A 12,961-nucleotide genomic window follows, 5' to 3' on the forward strand; every position below is an offset into this window, starting at 1 on the left:
CTCTATCTCTCTCTCTGTCAAATAAATAAATAAAAATCTTTAAAAAAAAAAATTAAACTCATTAAAATGAAATGAAATGACGAGTTGAGCTTGTCAGTTGCACCAGCCCCCTCTCAAGCTCTCTGTTGCCCACACATGGCTGGTGGATACCACCCGGCACGGCACATATTCTAAAGCACAGGGTTCTTGAGGGCTGGGATTTTACCTTTGCATTCTCAGAGTCAAACACAGAGCCCAGCACACAGAGGTACTGAAATGTTTGTTGAATGAACGGCTAGTAGAACTGGGACTTTCATCAAAGGGATAATCAAGAGCATAGCAACATGTTTACAAGACACGGGGGGCCTGGATCCGTACAGCCCAGCTTCTCTGGCATAAACCTCCCTCACCTAAATCCTTTTAAGATTCCAGACAACCCTCCCTTTTTCTGTTTTCACATATCCACAAAGCCTTGCAATACCCTTTATACAAAGGGAAATGAGCCACAGGCCGAGCTCTGTCCCACTCACCTGGTTTGAAGTAGTCTCCTGCCTTCAAAGAAGAAAGTTGGCAGGGAGGACATGGTTGTCACAGATCACAGATCACAGAAGAACCTGAGAGGCCACCTTGGCCTCCCTGACCTACAGAAAAGCCCACGTGGGTGGGAAGCCAGGGTCAGGCTGGAATGCATGGACTAGACAGCTGAGGCTCTGCTAGGGGTGAGCCTGTCTGTGGTCCTGTGGGGCGGCCTCCACCCTCCTGCTGACCATCCCCTCTGCCTGCCCTCTGTGCCAGTCAGAGAATCCCCCTTCCCCCTTCAGTCACATTCTGTGTGTGACACCGCCACACTCCCTTGTCACTGTCCTGGCCACGTGGGGACATCTAGCTGACTGGCAGGACATCTCTGGGGACTGCACCTCCTAACCCTGCCCTTTGCTGGGACTGGTTCTGGATTTAGAGTCCCAGTTCCCGTCCTAACGGTCATTGATTTCCACTTGAGCTAAGAGGTCTCAGCCACGTGACTGAAGGGTTGGGGCCTCCACAGGCCATGAAGGAAACACTGAGGCCACAGTTCCTTTTCTCTGGCCCTTGTCCTGGGCGATAGTCCCCACCCACGGATAATGTGTTCTCCAAGGCTCGTCCTGGGAGGAATTTTCAGAGTGGCCTGAGTCCTGGGCTTCCCGGGACAGGCGGCTGCTTTAAACTCCCGATTGGAGGGACACCTCTGTTTGGCTTTAACTGGGCAGCCAGAGGCTCCCCGCGTCTCTGGGATCTGGACAGCGCAGGGGCGAGGCGGAGTGATGCCCAGGGAGAAGAGGAGGGAGAAGGGTGTGCGCTTTCTGTGATTCAGGCTCGTCTCCGAGCGCCCCGCCAGCTCCCAGACGGGGAGACAGACTCTGCACCGGACGGGGAGCCGTGGGCTGGCGGGGAGCCAGGAGGCCGTCCCCCAGGACGTCCCCTTCTGCAACTCCCCCGCTCCCGGCTGCGGGACAGACCGCGTCTTTGGACGCTTCGCTTCCGCTCCGAGCCTCGGGTAGTGGAAGCTGGCCGAGGCGGGGCACAGGCGGGGCCTAGGGGCGCAATCAGGCCCCGCCCCGGCCCCGCCCCCACAGGGGATGAACTTGGAGCCCAGTTCTGCCTAGGCCTTACCCTAAGACCGAAACGCTCGCTGACCATGGCCATGATCTTGGGTTACTGGGATATCCGCGGGGTGAGCGAGGGGACCGCCAGGCTGGGTGGGAAGGAGACGCACAGGGGCAGGAAATGCTGCGCGGTAGACACCAATACTACCAGAATGTTCCTGCTCAGGGCTGGGTGCAGTTCAAACCTTTCCAGCAGTCTGTCCTGCTCAGGTGGGCATGTTTCTGAGTGTGTGTGTGGGGGAGGGGGGGGGAGCGGGGGGTTGCGGAGGATTGCGAGTGGGTGCCAATGCATGTGTCTGGGGGTCTGTGAGGTTACCTGCTGCAGAGAAAGGCACCAACTCAGGACTTCCATTTCTGACCTCCGCCTTTGGCATCTCTCCCAGCTGGCTCACGCCATCCGCCTGCTCCTGGAGTACACAGACTCACACTATGAGGAAAAGAAGTTCGCGATGGGGGACGGTAGGGGCATCCCGGTCACTTTCCGACTTTTGCCCTATTCCTGCTGATCTGGTACTGAGCTACCCTTGCCCTGGCCACGTGCTGCTCCCTCTGCCGCCCTCCACCAGCTGGAGCAGGGCCTGCCCTTCCCTAACTCCTTCCAGGTGCAGCTGGCCTTACCAGGCAGGACATGAGGGGGGTTGCTGGACCCCCTGTTTCAGTAATTGGGATGGGTTCCCCTTAGGGCTTGGGTAAACGTTTTGTAAGCTTACTCATGCAGGTTCCAGAGTCTTACAAGCGTTCTTTGCCCCCAAACCTGGAATGTGAGACTTAGCGTTCCAGATGCCAGATCCACCTTTTGGGGAGCTTTGCCACTGATCCATGGTGGGTTCCCCACCCTGCCCCCGCCCCAGGCCCAATGAAAGTGGGCTCTAGGGAGGTGTGTTTCACTCCATCTTCTCCACCACAGCTCCCAACTATGACAGAAGCCAGTGGCTGAATGAAAAATTCAAGCTGGACCTGGACTTCCCCAATGTAGGTGCAAGGGGTGGGGATGATGTGGGGCAAGTGAGAGGGGTGGGTACTCCACCTGCTTTCCCAGCTCAGAGGTTACAGGATTTGCTGCCTTCTGCTCAGCCTCTCAGCTTCCTGGTTCTTGTCACTGCCTGCCCTCCATGCTCTATGGAGGAGCTCATTCATCCATTTTACAGTGGATTGCTTTAGTGCCGACCATGAGCCAGGCACTGGGAGTGCCCTTCTTCAAGGGCGAGGGTGCCGGGGGAGGCCTGTGGCCTACCCACCTGCCCCTGTTGCCCTTACAGCTGCCCTACTTAATTGATGGGGCTCACAAGATCACCCAGAGCAACGCCATCCTTCGCTACATTGCTCGCAAACACAACCTATGTGAGTGGGGCTGGGGGCGGGATGCAGGGGAACAGTGGCGTGCCCCCTGCGCTTGCCTGGGGTGGGATGCTGAGGGTGAGTCTCTGCTGTGTGGGCTGTAGGCGGGGAGACAGAAGAGGAGAAGTGTCGCATGGACATTTTGGAGAATGAGGTTATGGACACCCGCCTATACTTTGCCAGGATGTGCTACAACCCTGACTTTGTGAGTCACCTCCCTGGGGGCTGGGATGGACAGGGTTTGACGGCGGACTGGACTCTTGTGTGCCATCTACATGGGATCTTGTTTGTCATTTGAACCCCAAGGAGCAACTGATTCTCCAAGCCACTCCCTATACTTTCACCAGCGTGGCCTTTATAATTCAATGCATCAGATGAACACTCTGACTCAGTTCCTTCTAACCTTAGGGTAGAGTCCAGTCCCCAGGGTGGAAATTCAGTTCCCAGACAGTATGCTTACCTTGTTTGCGCAGCACAGTCGTCCTAACACCCCAAGGCCTGAGCACTCTGTCCAGCAGGCAGCACAGGGACAGACACAGGGCTTTGTACCTCCTTCTCCTTCCGCTCTGTCTCTCAAATTCTACATCTTTCCAGGAAAGCTCAAGTGATGCTCCTATCTGTCCCCCACCAGGTAGAACTTAGGACTTCTTTCCCCAGGCTGTTTCCATTGTGTGCTTCTTTGCTTCTGCCTGCCATCTGCGTCCAGAGCTCTGCTGGGTTCTCACAGCCCTCCTGGGTCTGAGCTCTGGGAGGGGGCTTGGAGATGAGTGATGACAGATTCAGGGACAGCGAGGTGGTGTTCTCTGCCTTCCCACAGCCTCTCACAGATGGGAGGTGGGACCCAGTAGGAGTCTGCTGAACACAGCTTGGATAAATCATCGCCTGGGCAGTGACCCCCCCCCCTCCAGTGGGGGGACGTGGCTGCTCGCCCCTTGGCAGCTGGGGGTCATGCACTGCCCGGAGGGGACCTGCCTCTCTGCCCAGGGAGTCTGAGCCTGAGGCTGGTGATGGTTGTTCTGTGCCTCAGGAGAAACTGAAGCCTGGGTACCTGGAGGGACTCCCTGACAAGATGAAGCTCTACTCACAGTTTCTGGGGAAGAGGCCTTGGTTTGCAGGGGAGAAGGTAAGGGGAAGGCTTTGGGGGGTGGGAAGCTGTCATTTTCCCCAGGTTCAGAGTTACCTGCTCACTCCTCCTTTGCCTTTCTTTAGCTCACCTACGTGGATTTCCTGGCTTATGACATTCTTGATATACTGCGTATATTCGAGCCCAAGTGCCTGGATGCATTCCCAAACCTGAAGGAGTTCATGGCCCGCTTTGAGGTGATTTCCTTATCCTCCTTACTATGTATATCTCTTTTGTCCTCCCTCCTTTTGCTGGATGCTTTCCTAGTCCTGTATGTAGAATGAAGAATAAGTAGCATTTATTGAGGTTTTGCTATTCACGATATGTGCTCAGGATCTTACATATTTGTGTCAAATCAAATCTTGACAACATTCCTACATGGTAGAATTATCAGCTTATTTTTACTGGTAAGGAGACTGAGTCTGAAGGGATAAGTCATTCGCTGAAGTTCACAGAGCCAGTACTGTCTGTGCTGGGATCTGACTTAGCCTCTGGCTTCTGTAGGCAGCAGGCCATGGTTCTCTCTTTCCTGGGCCAGAAGGAAGCTCAGTTGCCTTACTTGTCTGGGTCGAGCAGCTCAGGACCCCGTGGATGCGGCCGCAGTTCAGGAGCGTGCGTGGCGCTGGCGTTAGGAGAGCCGAGCCATGGTAGCGATGAGACTACATAAGAAGGGCAGAGACGGCATTTCCTGGGGATGCTCAGGCAGCTTTGCAGCAATCCGATCCCCGCCTGGGCCCGCCCTGAGATCCCCAGGAATGTCCTGGGTCCTGGGCTGTGAGTGCATGGGTGAGGGCGCCTGTGGAAGGAGTCTGTCCTGAGTGTCCTGTGGTGGGCACCTTCCTTACCTCCCTGTCTCCCTGCCCTCTTCTTTCCCATTACCCGAGATTCTGTGTCAGAGTTGGGGCAGTCCATTTATTTTCAGTCCTATTGGCTGATCGGATCTTCTCCCGGGTGTGAGGCACTGTGTCAGGCACAGTGGGGATGCCAGGGTGACCGGCCCTGGAGCCACTGTCCTGGGGCTCAGAGCGCTTGGAGAACTAGAGGAACACCCAGCCGTGTGGTGTGGGGGGGGGCCAGGTGGGTGCGGGAGGAGCACAGCCTAGACCTCCCCTGATGTCACTGGAGGCCAGTGGACTGTGCTTTGTGAGCGGTGTGGGGCTTTGAGGCATTTGTCCAACAGGATTTTCAAGCTGCAGTCTGTTTCTCTTTCCCATTCTGCATCAAGAGATGTGCTTTTTGAGCTGGTTCTCGTCAGCCCTGGTTGTGGGTCTGGGTGACTGGCCTTGGGGTTTATGCCAGAGCTCCGGGGACTGGCTGGCAGGAGGGACAGAGGATGGCTGTGGGCTGCAGTGTGTGGCCCGCTGGGTATAGACAGTCCCAGGAACTTGGAGCCCTTTAGAACTCACTGGGCCCTCTGGGTCTTGGGAAGATGGTACTCAGACACCCCTGAGTGGCCTAGGCCCTCTTGGCTGCAGCAGGCCTGGGGAGGAGGTAGTGGGTGCCCATGACACTGGGGACAGGTACCAGGCCAAGCAGTTGGACTTTATCCCATGACGTTGGGCTCATGTACTGGGCCAAGCAGTTGGACCTTTAGTAATTAGAGTCTGGCCTGGCCTGGCCTTCGCGCTCCCAGCCTCTCTCACTTCATGCAGCTTTTGCTGAGTCACTGGGTGAGGTCTGGCCTGTCCTGCAAGCTGCATGGCCACAATCTGAGCCTCCCTGTTCTGCTGGGGTTCCCTATGTGGCAAACTCTGAGAAGCCAGGATGCTCCCTCTGCCAAAGGGTGATGTTTGTAAGATAGGGAGGGACAGGGCCTCCTGGAGCGGGGGGAGGAGGGAGGCCAACCGGAAGAGCACAGCCCTGGCAAGAGAATGAGCTGCCCTCCAGCCCTTCCCACCTGCTAGCCCTGGGAGCCCGAGGTGGCCGCTGAAGCCCTTTGGGCGTCTGGTTCCCTTCTGCTGGGTGGTGAGAGGAAGACCCATCTTGTAGGGTGGTTGGTGGGGTTTCTACACCTGTATCATCGTCTCTGGGGGATCTAAAGCACCTGTATGGGTAGTCTCCATATCTTAGTCAGATGTCCCATTAGTTGCAGGAAGCTGGAGGAGGTGACTTTCCAGAGCAGGGACCGCAGGAAGACTGTGCTGTGTCTCAACACTGGCCTCACAAGGCAGCGACCCGAACTTGCTGCACCTCAGTGGGGCTGCATGAATCCCACTGAGGCAGCAAACCCTGATGTTGGACTTTCTCTTTCCACCCTCAGGGCCTGAAGAAGATCTCTGCGTACATGAAGTCCAGCCGCTTCCTCCCAGCGCCTCTGTTTCTAAAGACTGCCGTGTGGGCCAACAAGTAGGGCCTCCGTGGGCGGGGGTGCCAGTGAGGAGCCAGAGTTGTGCTTGCTGTGTCCCCCCAACAGCGGTCTTGCTTCTTTGTCCTTTGTTATATTCCTTTGCCCCCACGAAATACCTATGGGCGCCCTTTTCTCCCTCCCAGCCCTGTCTTCATCCAGGCCCTTTGTCGTCAGCTCTCTACTTCAGCAAATTTCCTCCCCCACCAGTGTTATCCGTCCTGCACTAAAGCCAACCAGACCATTCTTCCCTGGGTGGTTGCTCCACCTGCGGGAGCTGGACTGGACTCCTGGCCTGGGGAGCCCTGCCGTGAGCTCCCCCGGGCTGCCCCGAAGCCCTGTAAGACCCGGAGTGCAGGCCCGGCTCCCCCAGGGTGGTCCCTGCCCAGCCCTGCCTGATCCCCAGTGAAGCCTTACTCACCCTGACCTGGCTTGTGTTCTTCCCTTCTGGCCTTTGGATTCAGGACTGAGCGTATCTGGGGACATGGAGGTTCCCTTTTCTGGTGTCCGTTGTACCAGCCCGGTGGATCGGGTTGTGTGTGTAGTGCCAAAGAAAGGGGACGTGTAAGATTATGAGGATTCTTGCTTATTTCTATCTACTTCATAGACTTCCGTGCCTCAGCATGGGGTCTCTACAGAAAGAGGGGGGCCCTTCTGTGCCTAGGTCCCTCCTTAACGCAGCATTCCTGGAGTGCCTCCTGGAAGCTCACAGTAAGTACTGTGTCATGGCCCGGGGGCTCTCAGGGCTTGGGCAGTCCACTGATAGTGGTCACCCTTCCCTGGGTGCTCTCCCTGCTTTGGAAACCCTTCCTCCGTGCCCTTACAACTGTGCATGGTGAAAGGAAATGTAATCACTTATGTTGAGGGGTTTTCAGAAGCAGCCAGGAGGCTATTAAGGAGATGGACCTTATGCACATCCTCATTAATGAAACCATGAACTTTGAACTGGGCCACAATGCAAATATTCCAAGGACTCTGCCCAAATACCTGCATCTTTCTTTGGAAATTCGTATAGGTAACATTTCAAGGGAGACACCCTGTTGGTTTTGACTGGATATTCATATAAACTTTTTAAAGAGATGAGTGGTAGAGCTAATCCTTATCTGTAAGTTTTGAATTTTTATTGTTTCTTCCCAGGTATAAAACCATTTTTTCCCTACAAATAGTTTTGGTTTTGTTTTTTTGCGTTGGGGGGAGCGTAAAGGAAAGCAGAATGTTTTATCATGATTTTTGCTTTAGCAACTTTGGGACAAATTAAAAGTCCTAAACTCTGGTGCCAGGGGCGGCGGGGGGGGGGCGGGGGGGGAGAAAAAAAAGGAGACCTTGCTCAGTAATGGCCTTAGCAAACCAATTATATTCAGCCGAGATTAGTTTTCTGCCACCAACACCAATTACAATTCTTTGTAAACAACAAATACAAATGTCTTCTTCTTTTTTTTTTTTAAGGATTTTATTTAGAGAGAGAGAGCACAAGCAGGGGGAGTGGCAGGCAGAGGCAGAAGGAGAAGTAGACTCTCCGCTGAGCAGGGAGCCAGATGTGGGGCTCCATCCTAGGATCCTGGGATCATGACCTGAGCCAAAGGCAGCCGCTTAACCGACAATGTCTTATTTTTGAAAGATTTATTTATTTATTTAAAAAAGAGAGAGGGAGAGAGAGAGAGTGTGCGTGTGTGTGAACACGCATGCAAGTGGGCGGAGGGGCCCAGGGGGAGGGAGAGGGGAAGCAGACTCCCCACTGAGCATGGTAGCTGTGACCACACGGGGCTCAGTCTCACCACTATGAGATCATGACCTGAGCTGAAACCAAGAGCCGGATGCTTAACTGACTGAGCCACCCAAGCACCCCCATACAAATATCTTTTAAAACCTCTGGCTTTTGTTCCCTAGGGGAACACAGTTTGCATTGCTGCCCACATCTGTGCTTCCTGAATTAAATTCTGAGACCCCAAATACATGCTTTTGTCTTATTTCAGCTCTGCCTCGTGGTCAACTTACATATCACAATAGAACAAGAAGGGATAAGAATAAAAAGGAAAGAAGTAATAGAAATTAGGAGTGACGTTAAGTTAAAAGATAAGCAGAGAAAACAAAACTATTAGATCAATGTAAAATAGATCCAGATCTAGAACAGGGGTTGGCCAATGTTTTCTGTAAAAGGCTAGATTGTACAGGTTTTTGGCTTTGTGGGCCATGTGGTCTCCGTCATAGTTACCTCTACTAAGTCTGTTAGTTTGCAAGCTCCTCTGGAACTTCCCAGGTGTAATTTGAGACCTTTCTTGTACTAGGAGGGCAGGCAAGGACAGAAGAGGCAGGTCATTCCAGTTTGGTAGGTGGCAGGTTTACTAAGCATGGGAACTTATCATGTGATGAGGAGATCTCCACGCCCACCTGCCAAATCTTTAAACAGTTGATATAGAGGCCTTAACTGGGTTCAGTCGTGTGTACCATCCAGATGGTCTCAACATCACATCACTATCTGAAGACTATGTTCTTGGGGCTGCTTCTGGGAGCAAGGAAGGCAATGGAATGCAACTTCCAGGGATAGGGAATGAGAGGTTTCTGATTGCTGGGGACCCAGCTCATGGGTCAACCAGCAGTCATATCCTCTGGATGATCGCCCCCAACCTAGGATGAAGGCAGCCATGGATAACACAGACATGAATGGGTGGTGCTGTAATCTAACAAAAATTCAAAAACAGGTGGCTGTATTTTCTGAACTTCTCTATAAAAACAGCTGGCCGTAGTTCCCCGACTCCTGATCCAGAAGCTCAAATTAAAAGGGCATAGCTTTATGAAAGCTTAAATGTTAAATTTGAAATAAAAAAGGTGATTATCCAGGTACCTGGCTGGCTCAGTTGGTAGAGAATGTGACTCTTGATCTCAGGGTCATGAGTCTGAGCCCCACGTTGGGGGTAGAGTTTACTTAAAAAGAAAGAAAGAAGATAAAAAGAAAAGAAGGGAGGGAAAGAGAAAGGAAGAAAAAGGTGATAATCGAAGAAAAGAACAAAATAACTCAGTCCTTTAAAAAGAGGGAAGATGTGATAACAAAGATAGTTGCAAATGAAGGCAATTCTCTCAACATGGTCAAAATCATAAAAGGTAAAATAGTACATTTTTAAAGTCTGCGGGTAGAAGTAGTAGAATGTATATACTTCAAACTGAGGTCCCCAAAAAAGATTATTTTATTGTAGCTGGGATCTAGCAGAGGCCCCAAGACTCGGGATTCTTTGGCACCTGATGATGGTGCTCATCCTCCATTGAGTGTATACCTTCCCCTTCTAGAATGGGAAAACAAGACACACTCTGAGCACATAGCTGCCTGCATGGATGTCTCGGCATGGATCTGTAATCACATGCTGTTGATTACAAGTTCCCTGCCTGGTATTTCTCCATTATCACTGTGTTAGCAGAGAAAGATAACTTGGTCTCTCTTGGTAGAGACCCCAAGCAAGCAGCTTCCAGAATGTGAAAATTTATTCTCATTTCACATTTCATGGGGAATGGTCCAGGCTGTTCAGGCTCCATGAAATTATCCAGGGACTCAGGCATCTTCCATTGTGTGGCCCTGCTATCCCCGAAGGTACGTCGTCTCCTCCCTTGAAGCTGTATCATGAACATGGAAGGAAAACAAAAAACCCAAAGAAGCAACTTCCCATTATGCAAGCGAGACAGAAATTGCATGCATTACAACCATGCACGTTCCACGCACGAGATTCAGTTGCGTGGCTTTGCCTAGTCACGAGGGTAGACCCCAATTTTGACAAAAGAATGGATTTTGGTGGCCAACTATAACTCCCACACCCAGAAAAGCGAGGATAAAAATTAAATTCAAATCCAGGAGAAACCTTGGGTTTCAGTCAGTGGTTTAAAACAAATAGGATAGAGTCTAAGGTATGAAACACAAGATCTTTATTTTTGATAAACCTAAGGGGAGTGCCGTATCACTTAGGGTTCGTTGTTGCTGAAACAGGAAAATAATTTATTAGAGGTATCAGGTTGCTCACTGAATCCCTGAGAGGGACCCTCGTGAGTTGGCCTTGGAAGCTGGGTAGCTGGGAAATGTGCCTAACCACATGTGAGATTGTTCTAGAGAAAGCCTCACGGCCATTGCTGGGTGCAGACACTGGAGCTCTTACCCCTGACATGTGGCACCAGATACCAATGTCTCACCACGGCTGCCTCCAAAACCCTGACTCCTCCACTCCTATCCTTGCTGGAAAATAAATTCTCAGGGCCTGCTTCTTTAGAACTGAAATCCTGCAGCACTGTGCACAATTAACAGAACGTGGGTCACAGGCCTGTGCCTCAGCCACAAGAGGGGGCTGGAAAAGCAATTGGATTAATTAGGTCTAAGTTCTGCTGTATATTACTAAATAATAACAGTGGCTTAAATGGTTTATTTCTCATGCAAAAAAAGGTCTGGAGGTAGCCAGGTAAACGCTGGTAACGTTGGTTTCGTTGTAGACTTAATGACCTAGCTTAACTTTATGCTCCATTCTTTATGTCACCTCATGGCCCCAAATGGCTGCTAGAGCCCCACCGCATCTGCATTCCAAACAGCAGGGGGAAGAAAGAGGAATGGCGGTTGCTCTTTTCCTCTTGAGGAAACTTTCTGGAAGTAAAGTGTAACACTTCCATTTATACCTCATTGGCCAGAATTTAATCAGGTTGGAAATGACATCTTTTGCCTGAGAAGTAATGTGCCGGCAGAAATGGAGGGTCGTGACAGCAGAAGCTGTGGAGATGGATCTCAAGAGTCAACTGGCAGTTTTCTACTGTGGGGAGATGAGACTGAAAACGTGAGAAATTCCCCACCTGTAGGAAGGACGTTTCACAGATGCAGAAGACAGGGGCTGCCTGGGTGGCTCAGTTGGTTAAGCGTCTGCCTTTGGCTCAGGTCATGGTCCCAGGGTTGTGGGATCGAGTCCTTCGTCGGGCTCGCTGCTCAGTGGGAAGCCTGCTTCTCCCTCTCCCTCCGCTGCTCCCCCTGCTTGTGCTTTCTCTCTCACTGTCAAATAAATAAATAAAGATCTTTTTAAAAAAACAAAAATCAAAAACAAAGATGCAGAAGACAGATGCCTAAGATAAACATTTTCTTTTCCATATGTGCATTTCCAAACATTAGCCACCACCATAAAATCCTCTTGCCTAATATAATGCAACCATCCCTTATACAAACAAAAACACAGTCACCCTCTTTTACCCAAAACAGGAACAACTCAAAGTGTCATCAACTACTGCATCCTGTTCCAAGTCGGAGATCACTGAGAAACGTTCAGATTGATATTTTGAAAATGACCGTCTAAAGTGTAATGTCAATGACCCCCAATTTGCCCTATATAAAATAGTAAGGGAATGGGAGGTAGAAAAAAGGGAAAATTAGGTGAGCGCAATAATGTAGTAGAAAACAGCCTGCACTCAGATTTGCAGGTAAGCTGTTTTGCATTTATTTGTATCTATTTACATCTTGCATTTATTTAATACTTATAAGATGGTCTTCTTTGTTGAGATGATTCCAAAGAGATGTTGCATAATAAGGCTTTTATACTTGGATATCAACAACCTAAAGGCACTCGCTGGACTGGCTTTTTTTTCTTTTTTAAGATTTTATTTATGGGGTGCCTGGGTGGCTCAGTGGGTTGGGCATCTGCCTTCAGCTCGGGTCATGATTTTGGGGTCCTGGGATCGAGTCCCGCATCGATTGGGGTCTCTGCTCAGTGGGGAGCCTGCTTCTCCCTCTCCCTCTGTGCTCTCTCTCTCGCTCTCTCTCAAGTAAATGAATAAAATCTTTAAAAAAAGGAAAAAAATATTTTATTTATTTATTTGTCAAAGAGAGAGAGAGAGAGAGAACAAGGGAGAACGGCAGGCAGAGGGAGAAGCAGGCTCCACGCTGAGGAGGGTGCCCCATGCGGGGCTCCATCCCAGGACCCTGGGATCATGACCTGAGCCAAAGGCAGACACTTAACTGACTGAGCCACCCAGGCGTCCCTGGATTGGCTTTTTTTTGGTCTCCATCCCTCTGATGACCACACTTTCAGGTTCAACTGTCATCCCACTTTATTAGCCTACATTTTCCTAACTCATGTGACATGATGAATGAAACCTTTATTGAAAACAGATACAGAGACAGCCAGTTGCTACATCGTGACTCAAGACCTGGGAAGCAGAGAATAAGAGGGGCCAATCCTTATGGATTCCAGAACAACTCTTCTTCCTGTAATGCTAATTGCCATATTCCTAGTTAGCCACATCTGGCTTTTCCCAGCAGACTCCACCTTGTGAGGTGGCCCCAACAATCTCCCGATAAAGCACAGTTCCATCCAAAAGGTCCAGTGCCCACGCCCCCTGTGTTTCCCACATTCGTCTTGTTCCCTTCCCATTTGAAACATAATTTTGGAAGGAAACAGCTTCAGGAAGGAAACAGAAAACAGGGCTTCGGTCACAGTTTAAAAAAATCTATTAATGCAATTTGGAAACATTATACCATAGAAGATAAAATACAGACCTATTCAAATGGTGCTTCAGACTTCTAAC

The 12,961-nt window shown here is 50.9% G+C and overlaps 1 protein-coding gene across 2 annotated transcripts; it reads left to right on the top strand.

Annotated features, from left to right (window-relative positions):
• Positions 1-1,573: 1,573 nt before the first annotated feature.
• On the top strand, positions 1,574-7,701 carry LOC110580326 (glutathione S-transferase Mu 1-like). 2 transcript variants are annotated; one of them, XM_021689999.1, is made up of 8 exons: positions 1,574-1,690; positions 2,006-2,081; positions 2,530-2,594; positions 2,882-2,963; positions 3,065-3,165; positions 3,988-4,083; positions 4,170-4,280; positions 6,344-7,701. In XM_021689999.1, the coding sequence occupies exons 1-8, from the start codon at positions 1,655-1,657 to the stop codon at positions 6,431-6,433; spliced, it is 657 nt and encodes a 218-aa protein (XP_021545674.1). In that variant the 5' UTR covers positions 1,574-1,654; the 3' UTR covers positions 6,434-7,701. The 2 variants fall into 2 exon arrangements, with proteins under 2 accessions (XP_021545674.1, XP_044770029.1); XM_044914094.1 differs by lacking the exon at positions 4,170-4,280 and having other exon boundaries at positions 1,610-1,690.
• Positions 7,702-12,961: the final 5,260 nt, after the last annotated feature.

The sequence above is a fragment of the Neomonachus schauinslandi genome, chromosome 4 (assembly GCF_002201575.2).
Source record: "Neomonachus schauinslandi chromosome 4, ASM220157v2, whole genome shotgun sequence".
Taxonomy (NCBI): domain Eukaryota; kingdom Metazoa; phylum Chordata; class Mammalia; order Carnivora; family Phocidae; genus Neomonachus; species Neomonachus schauinslandi.

Coding starts and splice junctions, on each gene's coding strand:
- LOC110580326 (XM_021689999.1), top strand. CDS start 1,655: ATGGCCATGATCTTGGGTTACTGGGATATCCGCGGG. Junction 1,691..2,005: donor GTTACTGGGATATCCGCGGG/GTGAGCGAGGGG, acceptor CATCTCTCCCAG/CTGGCTCACGCCATCCGCCT. Junction 4,084..4,169: donor CTTGGTTTGCAGGGGAGAAG/GTAAGGGGAAGG, acceptor GCCTTTCTTTAG/CTCACCTACGTGGATTTCCT.